We start from the raw sequence: 17,949 nt of genomic DNA on the forward strand, positions 1-17,949 counted from the left end.
AACAAAACCAAAAATCACACTGCATTTTCTTTAATCTTAAAGAATTCAGATAACCCTCTGACTTTGAAAGAGGGAAGAATGTTGGACATTTCCTTCAGATGCCAGGCATTTATACTGCCTGCATTCTGGCTATTTTCAGTGGCTTTGGAAATAGTGCCAATGTTATTTCTTTTTTCAACAGCAGAAGAAAAAAGCAGTTTAAATCCAGCAGAAATGCCAATCACTGGAGTAAGCATTAAGCTCTGGAGTGAAGCAGCCCGCTCCCTGTGTGACAGGTGTATAAGCACAGCTCCTGCTTTGCTTCCTGTTAATTAATCTTTACTCAGGAAGAATTTCAAAAACCTCCTGTTGATCTTGTCAAAACAACACATTTTGCAATCTGTCTGTGAATTAAATTAAGCTGCTTTCTGACAGCATCATGGTAAATGGCATTGTCTGACTTGAAACGTTTATTTTCTTTATGGAGCACTGACTCTGCCAGTACAGAACTCCTGAGGATTGTCAGTGCCAGTGTTTGAACTGATGGAAATCGGTGGGTTCCAGGGCACACCGGCTGTGCTGTGAGTACGGTAGGAGGGCACAGCTCCCTGATATGCCAGCTCTGACGAGTAACACCTTTGGGTTTCTTCTACTGTGACAATCCAAACACTTGGGCCATAGAGAGAGAATGTTGTCATTTCCCTCAGCGCACATGAGGCGATCCAGGATGGGTGGAAGAAGCAGATGCATTGAATAGGAAATAATATGGGAAAATCCAGCTTCATCCCAGTTTGTTCATGTTTCCTGGACAGGAGCTTGAAGAACAGAACAGGCTGTTCTCCCCAAAATACCCTCTGCTGTCTGCTCTATGGATGTGTCCTTCACATCGTGCTGCCAATGCCGCACACAGGGTGACTTTGGTCTGTCACCTTTTGTCAATTCAGCTTTGACACATGGTGGGATTTGTGGCTTTCCTGCTGATGACCTCAGCCCTGCAAGTATTGCCCCAAAATACCTCCCTGAACCAAAACATTTTCCTCTGGTGTGCCCGGAGCTCCTGCACCATGGAGCATCGCGAGTAAACATGTTCTGGGTTGCTTTGAGCGAGGAGAGGGAGGTTACCGGGTGTCTGTAGGGGTTTGTCATCGCACAATGCTGCTGTGGAAGAACCTGGACCTCGCTAGCGAGCTGTTCGCAGTTTTTTACTGCGGCAACGAACCTCAGCGGAGCGCGGGCCCCGCGCTTGCGCTGTCCGGAACGCGGCCCCGGGGCAGCGCTGGCAGCACCGGCCGCTCCAGCCGGATCCTCCCGCTTCGCACAGCCTCTGCCCCGGGAGCTGCGGGTCCCCGGCGGGGACCGCGCGGCGAGAGCCGCTGGCTCCGGAGCTCCGGGACGGGCGCAGGGCGGGGCCCGCAGGCGGGGCGGGGCTCGGTCCGGCGCGGGGGGCGGGGCTGTGCCGGCGCTCGCGCCCCTCTCTGCCTCCGTGCGGCGGCGCGGGGCGGGGGCCGGGTGTGGGCGCGGGGCGGTCGCGCACGATGCGCGCGGGGGTTCCCCGCGGGCCGCGGCCGTGAGGCGGTGCGGGCGGACCTGCGCCGGAGGCTGTGGCCGCCGCCGCCTGACAGAGCCCCGCTCCGATGGCCCGCGCGGCGCGGCCGGCTCCTCTCCCGCGGGCGCGGCGGAGCGCGGCGCGGGCCTGGCGGCGGGGCCGGGCAGCATGACCGCGGGCTGCGGCGCCGCTGCACTCGCCGCCGGCTCCCAAGCGCGACCTTGATGCTCCGCGTCCCCGCTCTACAAATATGATGAAATGGCAGCCCCGGAAGAAGGTGAGTGACGCGCAGGGGCCGGCGCCGTGGCCTGTCTCCCGGGACGGGCTGCCCCACAGACGCGGGCGGAGCGGCGGGTCTGGTCCCGGTTCCGTCCCGCGGCCGCGCTCCCCTGTGTGTCCCGTATTCCCCCCCCCCTGCGGGTGCCGCCCCGCCAGTCGCGGGAGCCGTCGCGAACTTTTCTCGCTCCGGCGGGTGCCGCGCCCGCCCCGCCGGGATGCCGAGAGGCAGCGGCCGCGGGGCCGGGCCGGCTCCGCCGATGGGCCTGGGCCGGGCCGCGCCGTTCCCCCGTGGGCCCGTCGGTGGCGGGCCGCCCGCCCGGCGCTTGGGCCGCTTCCTAATATGGCTGCTCGGCCGAAGCCGCGGAGCGCGGCCGGTCAGCGGGGGCCGGCGGACCAGGGGCCGCCCCGCCCGAGCCCGGCGGGTCCCTCGGCCCGTCAGGGCGCTCCCGCTCCAGCGCGCTTGGCAGCACTTTTTATTGACATTCTTTGGGGGGGAAATCCAGCAAAGGGAGCGCGCTGCCCCCCCCAGCAGTGACCCCCTGCTCCTGGCAGCTGCGGGCTATTACACTCCTTATTTTCCTTTTGCTTTTGGAAAAACCTGCTCGAACCAGCAGGGCTCCGGCTTTCTTTGTAGCGTGATGTGCGATACTGTGTTTTACATCAGGGGAGAAATAGGAATCATATGTGAAACGCATGAGAGCGTCTCTCGCTTGGAGTGTTGGACGTGGAAGTGAACGGTGCTTCAGAAGGTCCTGATGGAGTGTGCGCTGCCACTGCCTGCCCGGGGAACCCGCCAGGCTTTGTGTCACATCCTCTCCTTCCAACTGTTTCGAAGCTGTGCCTTGAATTTCATCAAGCAGGCAATACCTTCTAGTGAGAGGAGTTCTTATTTCAAATTGTTGTGTCTTCAACAGGATAAACAGATGATGGGCAGGCTCTAGAGGAGTGCCCGTGTGCTTTTCAGGCCCCTCTGTGCCTCCTTTCAAGCTGGTTTTGAGATGTCTAAGAGCTGTAGATTTTTAAATGTCTGTTTTTACTATTTTCAACTGAATGTGCAGTCGCTCCTGTGGTTATGGCTGTGGAAACCCCTCCAGGCCATGGTTACAGCTGTATCGACTGAACCACTGAAATATTATTCTTGGCTGCTGGCTGGGCTCCTCAGCTCTGGAAGATTCTGTTTCAAGTGTCAGGATTCACTCCGCAGTATTGGCTCACCCGCGTATGCTTAAATCACCATGTCAGAAGGTTATTATTTTTTGTCTGCATTATCATCTGTGTCCAAATCGAGTTGATTTTGGGCAACCAAGTTTGGTTGTGTGGAGAGTGCAGGAGATGGCTGAACTTGTCTGAACTGTTGAGCATCTTACTAGTATGAGCAAAAAATAATTCCTGCTCTTGCTATGATGTGATGGAAACTATGTTCACACTGGAATAGGTTCTGTTCTGGACTGTACTATCAGTAAAATGCAGTTGTTCTGCCGGTGCTGCCAGCACTCAGGTGAGTGCAGCTGGGGTTCCCGCGGGCCTGGCCTCTGCAGGGCTGCGTGAGAACGTGGCTCCAGCCCGTGGGAGAAGGCGCTGCTGCTGCTCTGGCCCTTGGTAGGGCACAGACCGAGCAGGACAGTGTAGTAGTGAGTGTTCCTGTAGCCCTTGGACATTTGCTGCTCTTGGTTGTTTCTCGCTGACTGCGGAGGAGTGATTTGCCTGCCTCTGCCGTGTGAAACACCCCCTATGAGAGCTGTCACACAGCAGTGAATGTGTGTGTGCTGTGCTGAATGAGAGGTCTCCTTGGATTTGTTGTATTTGTACTCCTGTTCTTTTGCTTTATCCATTCTTTTTTTATTATTATTAAATGTTTAAGGTGTTTTGTTCGTTGAAGGATTTTTTGCTTTTGCAGCTACTAAACTATGCAGCACAGTATCACATGCAGTTTGTGAGTGCTGTTTGTAAACCTGGAGTAGGCTCCTTTGTTTGGTGATGCTAAGATACCACTGTCACCTGTAGTGTGTAAGGCATTCTCTTGCCTCTAGCAATGAAAACAAAATGTTTGCATGTGACAGAAATATTTATTTTCTGTTGCCATTTCTTTCCACAAGCATCACAACTAATAAAGACTCTTTTCCTGTGGACTTCCATGACTTGCCTCTGGCTCTGTGTCCCGTCAGGTTCCCCCTCGCTTCTGTCTGGCAGGTGCCTGGTTCAGAGCAGGGTTTGTGTTGGTGGCCACTCTCACAGGATGCATTTCTGCGGCAAATCAACGGTCAGTGGTCCCTGAAGCCTCTGGGACAGGCGGGTGGATGGACGGATGGATGGACAGATGGATGGATGGGCTGCCAGTGCCGTGCAGAAGCCTCTTCCCTTGGGAAGCCAGGCTAAAATTCAAGCATAAGATGCCCGGGGCGTTAGGGTGAGCACTACAGCACCGACAGACTCTCAGGAGGCTGGTAATTAAATTATACATGATCTGGATACAGAAATGGCTGATGCACTGTATTGATTATATTCTTTGAAAAGCATCAAATCAGCTGTGTTGCAGTGCTGAGTGGGTCAGGCTGCAGGAATTACAGCTTGCTTTCCAGCATCCCTTATCACAGCCTCTTCGAAGCTTCCTTTGGCTTCAGGGAATGGTTCGGTGTAAGGCTGAGCGTGCCCTGTGCCCGGTCCTAGGGATGCTTGCTGTCCTCCCTGGCTGTGCTGTGGTGCTTCTCGCTGGATCTCATAGCTCAGCTGAGAGAAGAAGAGGATGGCTTGGGGGGTGGTGTGCTCCTGTTTGCCAGTGCAGATTCTTCTATCTGTGAATAATAATGATATAAAAAGTCACTATATTTGTGTTTACATGGTGGGTGCTGGAGCTCAGAGGAGAGAGCACTCCCTTCAAAGGTATCACAGCCAGCAAGTTGTTATGCAGGAGCATTGTGCTATATCTTATGTGCTTAAGAAGCCCAAGAACAGAAGCTGTTTTACATACTGACAAAAACTGTGTATAGGAGTCGCTACTCAGTTATGACGAGAAAATGCTGGACAAAACCTGAAACCACTGACTGTAAGGTGCAGATTTCATGAAGGATCCAATCAATCATTAGCGACAACACAGGGATGAGCTGCAATATCCCTTTGTTACCAACATGCAGAAGTTATGTATATTTACCAAGAGCGTTTCAGGAAAAGGATTCATTCGTAGGTAATAGCTCCTCTGTAATCAAATGGCTTTTTCAGTTTCCTGCAGTACAGGAGAAAACATACTTTTAGTAAATTCATACGCGTTTCACTATATTTCTGTCACAACTTATACTCTTTTAGATTTCTATTGGTTTAGTGAGTGAATTTTAGTGAGCACTGCACTAGCTCTGGTCATGGGCTTAGAGCAGGCTCCATTTTGCTGTGCTGCTGGAAGTAGCAACACAGGATTAGGAGTAAAGAATGAAGAGGGATGTTATGGCAGCAGAGATGTGCAGAGGCAGCAGTGGTCCAGCAGACTTTGCTCCCACAGTTGGTGATAACATATGTGGGATTGTACATACTTCCTTATGAAAAATAGTGGATAACTGACATTACAGTTTCCTGATGTACATTTTCCTTATGCACAAGAACAACAAATGCAAAGCTTAGTCTCTTGTAACCTCTGCTATTCTGTTTGAGTTTATGCAGTTTCTACACATACTGCAGCAGCTGTGGCCATACTTGTCCTTGTTGCCCAAAGGAATGCACATGGAGATGCTGTCTTCGAGCCTTTAATTTACTCAGCAGGGAAAAGCTGTGTTGTCCAGTGCAGTATTATAAATGTTCTTCCTTTGGCTTAAACTGCAGATGTGGTTTATTCCACCTCTTCTCTGTATGCACTTTTGAAAGCCTGTGTTTTTTACGCTTTCGTAACAACCTAGTGATAGGGTCATCAGATAGGGATTGGTGATTCTTGTTGTTAATATCAAAGATAGATGCATGTTCTAGCAGAGCAGAGCTGTGGGTTAATCCATGTGAAGGCAACATACAATTCACCAAGAAACAATTCCTCTTGTATTTCCTAACTAGAGCAGTTGATAGGAATACTCTTTGCAGTAGGTGCTGTACTGGAGAATTGCGGAGTAAAAGATAATTACTTGTAATTATGGAAATTTCTGCAAGGGAAATTGTCTTAATTTGTTCCTGTAAAGAAATGGAATTGCTCTAGTTGCCACATTTGAATCCTTTTAGAAGATTAATGCAATCTTCTTTCATTACTGTGAATGGGCTTTGTAACCTTCCGATATATCTAAAATCACCTTTTTAATCCTGCTCGTCCTTTTGAGTTTCTGCTAAAACATATTTTGGTTTAGAAGAAAAATCAATAACATGCACAAAGCTTCTCTTACGTTGGGTCCGTTATTTCAAGAATTGACAAAAGGGCTTAAAAATGAACATACAGGAGCACAAGAAGAAAGTTGGATGTGGGTGAAGGCGAAAGAAGAGGATGTGATACTCAGCCAGGGTAAGAACTTCTTATAGCAGAGGTGCAAGATGTGTGCATTGTGCTTGTGTGTGCTGGTAACCGTGGGTACCAAGTCAAAGAGAAACTGCAAGGGTGGCTTGTGTGCCGGGTGGGTAAGAAGCCTTTTCAGTGCAGGGCAAACTGGAGGAGGACGGAGCAAGGTAAACACATGGGGCAAGGAAATGGAGACGACTGGACAGTGTTTTCTAGGTCAGCGCAACGTGTTCTTCCCTACTTGGAGAGGACGTACGCTGCTCTGCTGGTATGTGGAATCAGAAGTCACCAGCATTGTGCCGTGCTCACATACATGCTGCCTGCCCTTGCTTGGCAGGTCTTGCTTCTGCCTTGTGGAGCCTCCATTTATGTAAAGGCCGATGTCTCTGTCCTCTTTCGTGGAGAGCCAAACTTGTGTCACATTGGTTTTGTAGACACCACTCTGCATGGTTTATTATCTTGCTGTATTTGTATTGTTCATCAGATTTCTGTGTTTGAATTGAACACTGGGAAAAAAATGTCATGATTTGGAGTCTTTCCGACAAGTTTGACCATCACTTCTTAATGTGGCGCGGCAAAAATGGTGTCCTCAGCTGCCAAATGAAGTTAGTGCTTTTTAGCATATTTTTGGTATCCTTTGGGCTACTTTATTTAAGCAGAAGTTTATCCCCAGCTCTGGTTAATGAATCTTCATAATAGGGATTCCTGGGTCAGTCTGTAGGAATAGCAGCAGGTAGGTATATTTAACTGGACACTTAGAATATTGGTTTGACAGGACAGATAAGCATATAAATGTGACAAAATACAGGCAAAGTGAAAGTGTACAGCTTATTGATATGGGTTGGGTGGACTGGTTCAGCCACAGAGTATTTGGGAAGGAGAGCATGTGTGGTATGTGTGAAGGAGTGGAAAAGGATTCCAAAGCCAGCCTAAGGAAGTGCCTAGTGTGGGATAACAGCAGAAGCCTGGGATGGCGGCGATCTGGAGTGATGAATGGGGAAATATTCTCTGATTGCTTCCTCCTATGCTGAGAAAACCAGAAATACGTGCCTGTGTCATCAGTTCAATTGGAATAATCTCTGAGATCGTTACTCTTTGGTGAGCCAAAGCTAGTAACGGCAGCAGCAGCGCTTGTCCTGGGGTATTTATTGAAGCTGTGTGAATGGTTCATTCCCTGAAGCACGGCTGTGAGGCTGGAGCTGACCCTCCTCGCTGTGGGGCTGCTGGCAGGTGGCATTCAGGAATAAGTCATGGTTTAGAAAAAGCTTTTTTTTTCCATGCTAAGGAAGTGTGACTCTTCCTATTAAAGTTGCTTATTGCTTTTTTTATTCTTTACTAGCTTGCTACATTTACTGGAGTAAAGGAGGATTGTGAGATGAACCCAAGTGTGACATCATCTTGCAGGCTGTGTTTACATGCCTTTCCTGGGCATGAGCAACTTGTGACTTCAGCTGTTTTTAATTACCCACATCTAGGCTTGTTTAGTTTCTTGCCTCATGTACACTACATTGGAACAAAATTATACAGCTGAGATGAGAATGTTTATGGGATAGCCTAGTCCGAAACTCTAGAATCAGAATTAAGTTTTGTGGCTTTAGTTGCAAATAATTTGTTCTTTTAATGGAAACTAGTTTGTAAAAGCACTTGTGGTCAGTGCACAAATGGGTTGAATCTTCCCTGGACACAAGCTGTTGTTTGCCCTGCCTTGGAACACGATGGAGCCATTGGAGAGTTATGCTGGCGACTCCAGCTGAAGGGGAGCTGATGCTGAAGGTCTGGGTGGTGTCTGCTGCTGTTCTTCTGCCTGGGTTGTGTGGTGCAGAAGTGGCTGAGCAGCTCTGCGGGTGACCTGGCCGTGGGGCTTCTCGGTCGAGGTGCTGCTCTTGGGCAGCTCTGCTGGTGCAGGACCCAAATGCAGTCCTGCAGCTCTGAGAGCTGCCACTTCCTCAGATTAATTCAGATGTGATGTATCTGTGAAGAGCAAGCCAAAATGTGTTCTGAACTAACCTGCTGTCAGGGTGATGAAACAGCTGTCTGAGCTCGTGAGAAACTGTGCTGATTTCTCAGTCAGATTTTTTTATGCTTTTCTTTTTACCTTGTCATTATTATTTTCTTTTCTGTTATGATTATCTTGTAATCTGCCAGGTGATGATATCAGCTCATCTACCTTGAAACCCAAGTCTGGAATGGAAGGAAAGGCGATTCCATTGATATTCTGCCAAGTATCCACATTTCCCTAACAAACCTGCTGTTTTGTAACTTCCCTCAGCAAACACCATTAAGGCAGGCTGGACATATGCCTCCCATGTGGATGACGGCAAGGGGCTAGCAATTCTGCTTCTCTTAAAGTGGAATCACACCTAAGCAGCCATGAGTGAACCTCCATAAAACATTCTACTATTTTTACTCTTAAGTAGCAGGAAGGAGGGACTTAGAAGGCTGATGCATGAAATATCCAGCTGTGTTACTCATTTTAATTAGGACTTTACAGAGACTGTTACTACTTGGCACCATCCCATTTTCCATAGAAATGTTAATCTGTTATGGTTGGAGAGCTCTTTCATGAATTTCTGGGTTCTGAATTTTAGCTCTTGCTTGGATGCAGACCCATACCTGTTGTACCTGGGCAGAGAAACCCTGCTGCCAGTCTGCCATCATGCATACCACAGGGTCTTCCCTCCTCAGACCTGCTCGGTTCTTGGCAAGTCCCTGGTGCCTTCCTGGCAGTGGGAGTTCTGGTTTCCTAATTACACCTGTGAAGTACCAAGGGGCCATAAAGCCATGAGTTTGGCATAGTGGGGGCTTGGGTAGCCACAGGTCCTGTTACTGTTAAAGACACTAAAGTTACAGGGCTTTGAAGAGCAGCAGACTTTGGAAGGCAGCTTCCATCATTACAATCTCACCATGCTGGTGAGCTGCGGTTGCTCAGCATCCCATGGTCACCCAGCCAGACCTCGTAACTAGGCGGGTTCTGTGTTTAGGAAAGCAGTTTTCTTTTAAAACTCTCCCTCTGTTCTTGCTATAATCTCCTAGATAGCAAGTTTTGCAAAATAACTGGCCACTGTTACAGCCAGCTATTAGATTAGTTTAGGCTCTTTTTCTGCTAATGGTCCTCTTTGTCCTGTCACAGGCTTTTAGGCCTGCATAAAGTGTCAGACTCTTCCTATAAAATCTCACAGAAGCTTGGTAGAGGGCAAATTTAGACTGGGTATAAGGAAGAAGTTTTTCCCTGTGAGGGTGCTGAGGCGCTGGCACCCTTCTCCGAGGGTGCCCGGAGAAGCTGTGGCTGCCCCACCGCTGGCAGTGTTCAAGGCCAGGTTGGACACAGGGGCTTGGAGCAACCTGCTCTAGTGGAAGGTGTCCCTGCCCGTGGCAGGGGGTTGGAACTGGATGAGCTGAAAGGTCCTTCCAACCTGAACCATGCTGTGATTCTATGAACAGTTTCCTTCACGTGTAAGAATGCAGACCTCTGCCCTCAGAGGTGTCAGTTTGGACAGCAGTCCATGCAAATCACCTCTGACACCTGGACCACTAGTTTCTTGTCAGCATGGCTGCTCTTCCTGGGAAGTCTGGGCGTAAACTTTGTTTGATGTAGAAAAAGCTGAGAAATTATTTCGAAGTTATATTTAACTTTCGTCTGAGATCGGATCAATGTAGCTCAAATTAAAGAAAGGAAGAAAACATCTTCCTTTTGAGAGGTAAAGTAGCTCCCTCAGTAAGAATTCCTGTCCAGCTCCTGTTTTCTTCAGTATGCCACCAGTTATTAGCAATGCAGTAAAGAATAGATTTCTTAGTTGTGTGAAAAGCAGATTGAGCTGTAGGGTATTCTGCAGTGGAGAAATAGGTTTGAAAGTGAGCCAGAAGCTGTCATTTCCCTTTTTATCCACTAAAAAGTGCATTAATACTGTCAATCATAGGGCTTCAGAGGTTAGGCAAATACAGTCAGCATCTGCCAATAAAATCAAAGATTTAACATATCTCGGTATCAAAGTTACACTAAAGAGAGAAATTTGCCGTGTGGGCATAAGTGCAGTGGTGCTTCAGCTGCGATGCTGTGAGCGAGCGCCCGATGCCTGAGCTCCGCCGCGCTCCCTGCTGCGAGCAGCGTGTCCTCTTCCGTGCTGTGGGGGAGCCCAGCGTCCCCCCCGCCGTGTGTCCTGCACCTCCGCACCCCCCCCACCGTGTCCTGCATTTGCTGCTGCAGAGGGGCTCTTAGACTTAGCAAATCACTGTGTGTCACACACCTCCATCCCGCTGGTGTGTGATGGAGACTGTTTGAGTACAGGTGTCGCTTTTACATGTGGTTTTGAAGCAGTCATTCTGTTCTTTGTGTAGCTAGCAGAAAACAGCACGTTGTGGGTCTGCGTGTGGATAACTGGCATTATCTTCTAAGCAATTAGCAGCAGCCCAGCAGCCGAGTCTAAAACTCATCTGAGTAAGTTGAGAAATTCCTGTCATCTTCAATAGCTGTTGGATCTGGGTCTGCTCCACCAGTTTTGTGCCAGGACTGCCAAAGACGTTAGTGTTGAAGAGTGGATGTTCTTTTTCTGGCACTGTAGCTTAAGTTTAGGGTTTTGTCATCCCTTGCCTTTACTGGCTTTTAAGAAAGAAGCGATGGTTTTGTGTTTAGGGCTTTTTTTGGTGTGTTTTGTTTGTTTTAGAGAGACTGCTGGAGAAGTCTTCAGCTTGTTTCTCTCACCTTGTTCCTCTGCCTGTCCTCTGCTTTTTAAAAAGCTCCTGTCTTGTGAGACTTTTAGGAAAATGGAATTTTTGTACAGTTCAGTGGTTCAAAAAAGCTCACTTGATGTTCCGCTAGAGGGTAACACAGGAACGTGGGGGAAGATAACATTCTGACAACTATAGTTTAGAAGGCAAGAAGGAATAGGCTGTTTGTGCTGTAGATTAACTTCAAGGACAGTGCCTGGTTTGGTGGTTGTGTCCTGTTTGGTACCTGTTTCAGTGCTGAGGAGATAGACAACATTTCAAGCTGTTTTTAACAATGTAGCAGCAGTTGCTTTCCTCTCTCTGCCTGCTGAGTGGATATTGCATCAGGAATGTTGAAGCTCTTGCACCCTTGTTGATGTGTGAAAGAGTTTTGAACCTGGTGATCTCCATGTTGCACATCACTCAAATTTCCTACGAGCTAATCAAGGACTTCTGGGGTGATCATGGTTCTTCAGTGGGTCTGGATTTTCACAGGGACGTCGGGGCGTGCTGGGGCTTCCCTTGGCGCGTGTTGCCACCCAGGTCAGGAAACTGGAGAAGACTTTCTTTGAGTCTTCCCATTTTGGCTTTGAAGCTGGACTGTTTCATCTGTCCTGCTCGGGGGGTAAGATATCTAGATCTTATGAAATAAAATTGTAAACAAGCTAGAGCACTTTGAGTTATAAGCAATTCAGCTGGTAATGTGTAAATTGTGGGATTTTGTACTTGATCTGTTATAGTTTCCTAGGTCTGCCTGCCTCAGCACTTTCTTGGCAGTTAATTGCATCATGGCTTAGAGAAGTGTTCCATAAGCTGCTGAGGAGCTTTCCTGAAGTCTGAGGCACTTTCTTCCTTGCTTACATAGCGAATGGGCACTTTGGTATAATTAGTAAGGAGGTGCTCCAGGGGCCCAATTACTGTCTTCTGTGGCCTTTTTCCTAAGAGGTCTTCTCTCCCCAAAGCTTGGAGGTCTGTTGTTTTGGCCACGGATGTGTCCAGTGTCATCCCTTCCAACCCAAACCATTCGATGAGTCTGGGCTCAGACAAGTGCGAGCTGCAGCATGGCGTTGCGGTCTGTCAGGCTGAAGGGCTGACAGACCCAGGCAGTGAGCGTGAACCAGGCGGCAGCTGGTCTCCGGCTCTGCTTGGGAAGTTAATGATGAGCTGCATCAGACTGATGGGTGCAGGAGCCAGCTGGAGGGGGAAGTATGTCACTGAGGACAGCCGCAGGCTTCATTAGGCTCGTGACTAATAAGCAGTTTTGGTAAGAGAATCCAGTATGCAACACATCAGTGAAGGCAGAAGTCAGGGTAAATTCTTTACAGTTCTGCTGTAGAGCAGTCTAATGCTCTTCCTATTACTAATTTCCCCGGAAATTACTTTAGCTTTTCTCTAGTTTTTCTCAACACACAGGAGAAGTCTTGGGAGAGAAGGAATGATCTTTGGATCCCGCAGTTACGGAACAAGGCTCATGGCAGCAAAAATACATGTGTTCAGTTTCACCTGAGACAAGGTCTTGATGCCACTCTGAGTGTCATTGGATAGTTCCCACCATGCTGGAGTTCGAGACTCCTGGATGCAGGTTGAATCACTGTCACTTCATTCTCGGTTTCCCAGAGTCCAAACCACAAACATGTGGGCAGTCTTCTGGGTGGCACCTGCTGAAAAGTGAGGGCAGGGTCAATTGCAGGGGCTGCCTCGTCAGGGCTGGCAGCTCTTTAGCTGCTTTCCTGTTATTTCTTCATATTCTAGTTGTGCTGTTGAGGAAACCCATCTGTGTCAAGTCTCACAGTAAATACTTAGAGCTGAGCCTTTTGCACTCTCTTTTTAATCCTCTCTCAAACTCCAGCAGATGTGCCTGGAGACAGGTAACCTCTAGTTACTTGTGAGAAGCACAAGGCACTATATTACTGTTTGATTCCAGTTATCCAACCATATTTTTAATGATAATCTCAGCTGAGCATTCTCACCAGTGCTAGGGTATGGGTTATTATTACAGAATTTCATGTGTGAGTTGTGCATTGAGCTGCATTCTTTGTCAAGGTGACAATGTTCCTGATATTCCTAGATTTGTGTATGACAGTGCAGCCCCCCTGGCATCTTCAGCATTTCTGTTCTAATTTCTGTGGTTCAGCATCCTTCTGAATAGGTCATCTTCAGGCTCTCACAGTCCTGACTGGCTTTATTCATGGCTTGAAAAAGGAAGTGATAAACACAAAACTTTAATAATTGGTGCAGAGTGGAGAGTTGCTCTGCCCAGCTTGTCTGATGTGAAATAATGCAACAGAGGGAAATTTTCCTGAGGGAAATTAGGCTGAAAGCTGCACGTGGGCTAGTGTCTCTGTCTTCTGGAGAAGATACGTCTTCTGAGGCATAATTAAAATTCTTTCCAATTATTCACAACACACAGAGAGTGGGTAAGTGTGGCAGGTGAGTGACAAGCATAAACACAGATGAGAACAGGCAGATGGGGTGAATTTCGTTCTCTGACTGAAGCTTTTGTTATGAGCTGAATTCACAGTTAGGATACAGACATGAAGATGCATCTGCCATTCCAGATGCTGATTTTTTTTTTTTTTTTTTCCTGCTTCCTATTGCACATAGCAATCTCTTACCGGCTCGGACTTGCCTTCCAGCCCGTGCAGTGCTTGTGGTGCGTTGTCTGTTGCAATTGAAACTAAAGTGGTGGTCCATGGCACCACGCTTAGTTTATGGAGGAGTAAGGAGGTACATGGCTTCTGGTGTGGCGAATCAACTACAGTTTGGTTAGTCTTCACACAGAACCTTTGAGGCTTAAAAGACTGATGACATGCCAGGTACAAGATTTATTTCTTAAATAGGTTAATAGATTTTCTAGTTTTAATCTTAATCTTACCCCGTTAATCATCTCAGCATTGACTGATCAAAGTTTTTGGTCCAATAAGCAGCTAAAATTAGCATTCACCCCATTACAGATGTTCATGTTAGCTACATTAACCTGTACCCTCTTCGTAGACTTGTGTTTCACTGCAGTAAAAGTGACCCCGGATCTTGCAGGTATCCCCAGACACATTATTAGCAAGACTGTTAGAATTATCATGGTGCTGCTGGTGGATGGTTGGCCTCTCCACTTCAGTGAAAAATCTGTGGCTTCTGTAGTAAATCCTGGAAACTCCAGAGCCCACCCCGGGATAATCTGTGCCATAAGCACAGTGCCATTTGTACCAAGTGTCAAATTGTTAATTATGTTAATGTCAGGCTGTACGCAGGTCTGTCTGAGTCTTTGGTAATCAGTGAAGGAACTCAAGGAGGTGTCCCCACTCCCCTCTGTTTGCTGCTGTTTGACTCACTGTGTCCTGTTGAATCCATTTCACAAATGCCGGTTCCAGTGGAACTCAAGCATTTCCTTGCCTGATACTTATTTTCATTGGAAAATAATGTGCTCATTTAAACAGCATTAAATCCTTTGGGGTATTGAGCCCAGACTTGTTAGACCATTTGGATGCAGCTCCAGTGCGAAAGATCACTTAATGCTGCATTAAAATCGCTTGTCCCTGAATCATCTGAACCTGTCTAAGGGGTTCTTATCCTTGGGATTTTACTCTGCACCTAGCTTTTGTCTCGTGTAGAAGCACAGAGGAGGGAGTGCTTCAGCAGCTGGAGGGCTTGTTCGGTCCTCCCGTGCTCACAACATGCTTTCCCATCGCTGGCCTTTCCCGCTGCCTTCAGAACATGCTTTCCCATCGCTGGCCTTTCCCGCTGCCTTTGCTGCCATGGAGATGCATCATCAGCAGCCACCAACTGGCGCTGAGATGGCGTCTCCTGCCTGCTGCTGCCATTCCTATCGCTGTGCTTCCATCAGCGTTTTCCTGGTTTGAATCCTGCTTGGGTGAATCCCATCTCTTCTGTGCTCATAGCACAGTGCTACTGCCCTTCCAGGCATATAGCTGTTGGATGTAACACTTTGTGGTCCAGCCCAGCAGTGTCTCTCTCTTACTTTGGTACCTTTTAGTCACTGAAATGCAGTGTTTTGCACTGTTCTGCCGTCTGGTTTTTGTATTAGGCTTCTTCTGGCTTCACGTGGTGTGTGAGAAGGCAGGAGATCTGCATCCTACCCAGAGGAGAAGCTGCGAGAGGGTAACTGATCAGGTTGGAGTACATGTAATTCCTGTGTGATTAGGGACCCTGTATAATCTCTGTGCATAAAATGGGAAGTTTTCTGCAACAGGCAGAGCCTGTGGATTCTGATAAAGATACCTTCCTTTGTCAGAAAATTAGTCTCTGTAGTGAAAAACATGCTCATCAGGCAGCACGTCGGTGGAAAGAATTTGAAGGGTATTCACTTACTGGTTGTCAAATTAGAGTCAATTTGTCTTAGTTTATTTATGCACTCACTAGAGAATGCACTGAGGGAAATAATCTGAAATATTGAGGACTGCTGCTGTGTAGCAAAGAGTACACAAGGAATTAGACACGGCAGTGGAGGGGTTGTATAAACACTTTGTCTCAAGTGAAAGTGAGGAGAGGATCCTCTGAGCCTCATGAATAGTGAGCTGTGAACATGGAAAATATCCTTGAGAGAGGCTGTATTGTTGGAAATTCAGAGTTCTACTAAGCTGGTTTTGCTCTCCAGTGGGTTTCATGCTCTTCTGCCCTTCAGGCAGGCTCAGGTGTCTTTGTAGGCTGGCTACACGATGTGGTGTCCCTATAAACCTGCTGGTTTCTACATAAGGTCTTTCCTTACCATGAGATTCCCTGCATCAGGATTAACTTCTGATGAGTAGACTTCAGTCTCTTGGGTACAGGAGCTAGTGTAAGCACCTCTCTGAAGCAATCAGTGCTTGTATCTGCTTTATTCTGCTGAAGGGAGACAAAAGCAGCCATGGCTTCAACTGATTCTGTTGTTTAATGATGTCTTCCATTCCTTTTGTTTATTTTTTTAAGTGTGGTTCTAACTTCATGTCAAAGCTGGACATGAACTGTGGCACTGACAGGTTGTGCCACCTCTGCAGACCTTGTGCTGACTAAGGTCTTTGCTGGAGATGTTAATGGTAGCCATGGTGGGCTGCCAGGCTCTGTGTTGGTACCAGCAGTGAAAGGTGGATCTGCAGGATGGCACGTGGCAATTGTCAGAACCCCCAGTGCTGGCTCCATCCACCGTTTACCTGGTGTATTTATCACAAAGCTGCTGCCTAAGCTGCAGTTCTGTAAGATCCCAGGACTGTCACCATTGCTTCCGAGCATCCAGCAGGCAGCTGTGCCTGTCTCCTACACGTGGCGTTTACTCACACCAAGTCCTCGGGGATGTATAAAGTGCTGATCAGCTCATCGTTTTAATTCTCATTGTGTTTTCTTGCAGCCTCTCTTGTGGCCAGTGTTCATGAGACAATCCCAGCTTTGTTTCAGTGTCGCGGCTTACTGCATGGCGGCTGGTGACAGTGCTGCACACGGAGCTTGCGGAGTCTCTCTGAATTAGTTTGCTGGCATCTGTGTGAAGAACTGAAGCCAAAAGCGTCTCCTTCCAGAGGATCAGAATCACATCATTACTGGAGACAGTTCAGAGAAGAGTGAAAAAAGTGATTAGGGGCCTGGAGGGACTGATGTATGAGGAGAGATCAAAGGGGCTAAATTTGTATCATTTGGATGACTGACAGTGAAGGGGGAACATGAAAGTCTGTGATTATTGAACGTGTATAAACAGGGAAGAGTTGGGGAGAGATTATTCAGGGTGGGATGACGGGAGAATGAGGTTACATTAGCAAGGGGGAAACAGCTGTTAAATAGGGAAATTTCCCAACAGTAGGATAAGTTAGGTTATTTAGTTGTCTCTTGCTATAAAGCCAGTGACTTAAGCTACTGCTTTTTAGTTTTCTGATGAACACAGAAAATGTTACAGAGAGAGGAAGAAGTATAAATCCAAGATTGGTGCAAAAATGACTCTCTGGTTGTGTTCATCTTTGGCCTTGGTGACTGTGTCTACGAGATCTAGCATCTGATTTAGTGATGAACGGAGCAGCAGGTAGAACTTGGTGAGAAACAGGACTTTGCATCAGGATTAATGTGATCAGGCTGGTGGAGGTCACTGTCTGCACCATTTGTCCTTCTACAGTTACCTGGGATTTCGAAAGTACTGCGCAGGGTCAGTAGTTGTGTTGCTCTGGTTCAGAAGTTTGGACTATAGCCTAAATATTAAGGTGGGGTCTGGGACTTTACTTTCAGAATTAGCAATTGCAGGAATTAGTGATATTTTAGATGATGTTTCCAGGACACTGCTTTAGAAGTACACCTTCTGCCAGGCATCTTGTGCTGTTGCATCTCATGGCACTTACATTCATACCTCTCCTGCTGAATCTTTCTTAACAACCTTTAAATGAGTCTGGGCTTCTGTATGAGCTGATTGGTTATCTTTTCCACTGATGTTAATAGTATCTTAATAAATACAAAACACATTTTGGAAACTCCAGACTTAAGTTCCAGCTGAATCTTTGCCTTCAAGCTAGAATCTATTTCAACTGGAGCAATGTCTGTATGGGGTGGGTCTTTTGGGCTGGCCTGAAAGTTTTCTTTCCCAGCTGGTTATAGTACCAAAGCCTGGGAGCAGGGTTGTGTGTCATCCTAACTCTGCGTTTTCTATCCCATTGTTAATTTAAAGCAAACCTTTTATGTCGCTCTGGCATATCCTTGCCAGTATAAACTGTTGTAGCACTCTAAATTTTCCTGTCTAGCTGGGAATAATAAATCTCCAGTTTGAGGAGGCTACAGCTGCTCTGGACAAGTATGTTTCATGTGTACAACAGGGCTAAACCCATAAGAAGTTCAGTGAAACAGTGAGCTGATAACCATCAAATGCAGTTAGAGGTGAGCCCAGGTGAGGATGTGTTCAGAGCAGTGTGAGGTATCGGTGCCTTCTCAAGTTCTGACATGCCCATGGTATTGCTCCTCTGTGAACTTGTCCAGTTTGTCGTCATGTGCTGTAATCCTCGGCGTGCGGCTGATGTGAAAG

The 17,949-nt window shown here is 47.6% G+C and overlaps 1 protein-coding gene across 3 annotated transcripts in view; it reads left to right on the top strand.

Moving 5' to 3' along the window:
* Positions 1–17,949, top strand: part of TTC28 (tetratricopeptide repeat domain 28) — a 124,322-nt gene that overhangs the window by 36,513 nt on the left and 69,860 nt on the right. Inside the window, exon 1 of one of the 3 annotated variants that reach the window (XM_030502130.1) lies at positions 1,227–1,802. The exons of the other annotated variants lie outside the window; for them this stretch is intronic. Coding sequence (XP_030357990.1) covers positions 1,776–1,802 — 27 coding nt within the window. The 5' untranslated portion in view covers positions 1,227–1,775. Of the gene's footprint in view, positions 1–1,226; positions 1,803–17,949 lie in introns of those variants that run through there. 3 annotated transcript variants of the gene reach the window in all.

This window comes from Strigops habroptila, chromosome 11 (assembly GCF_004027225.2).
Source record: "Strigops habroptila isolate Jane chromosome 11, bStrHab1.2.pri, whole genome shotgun sequence".
NCBI lineage: Eukaryota > Metazoa > Chordata > Aves > Psittaciformes > Psittacidae > Strigops > Strigops habroptila.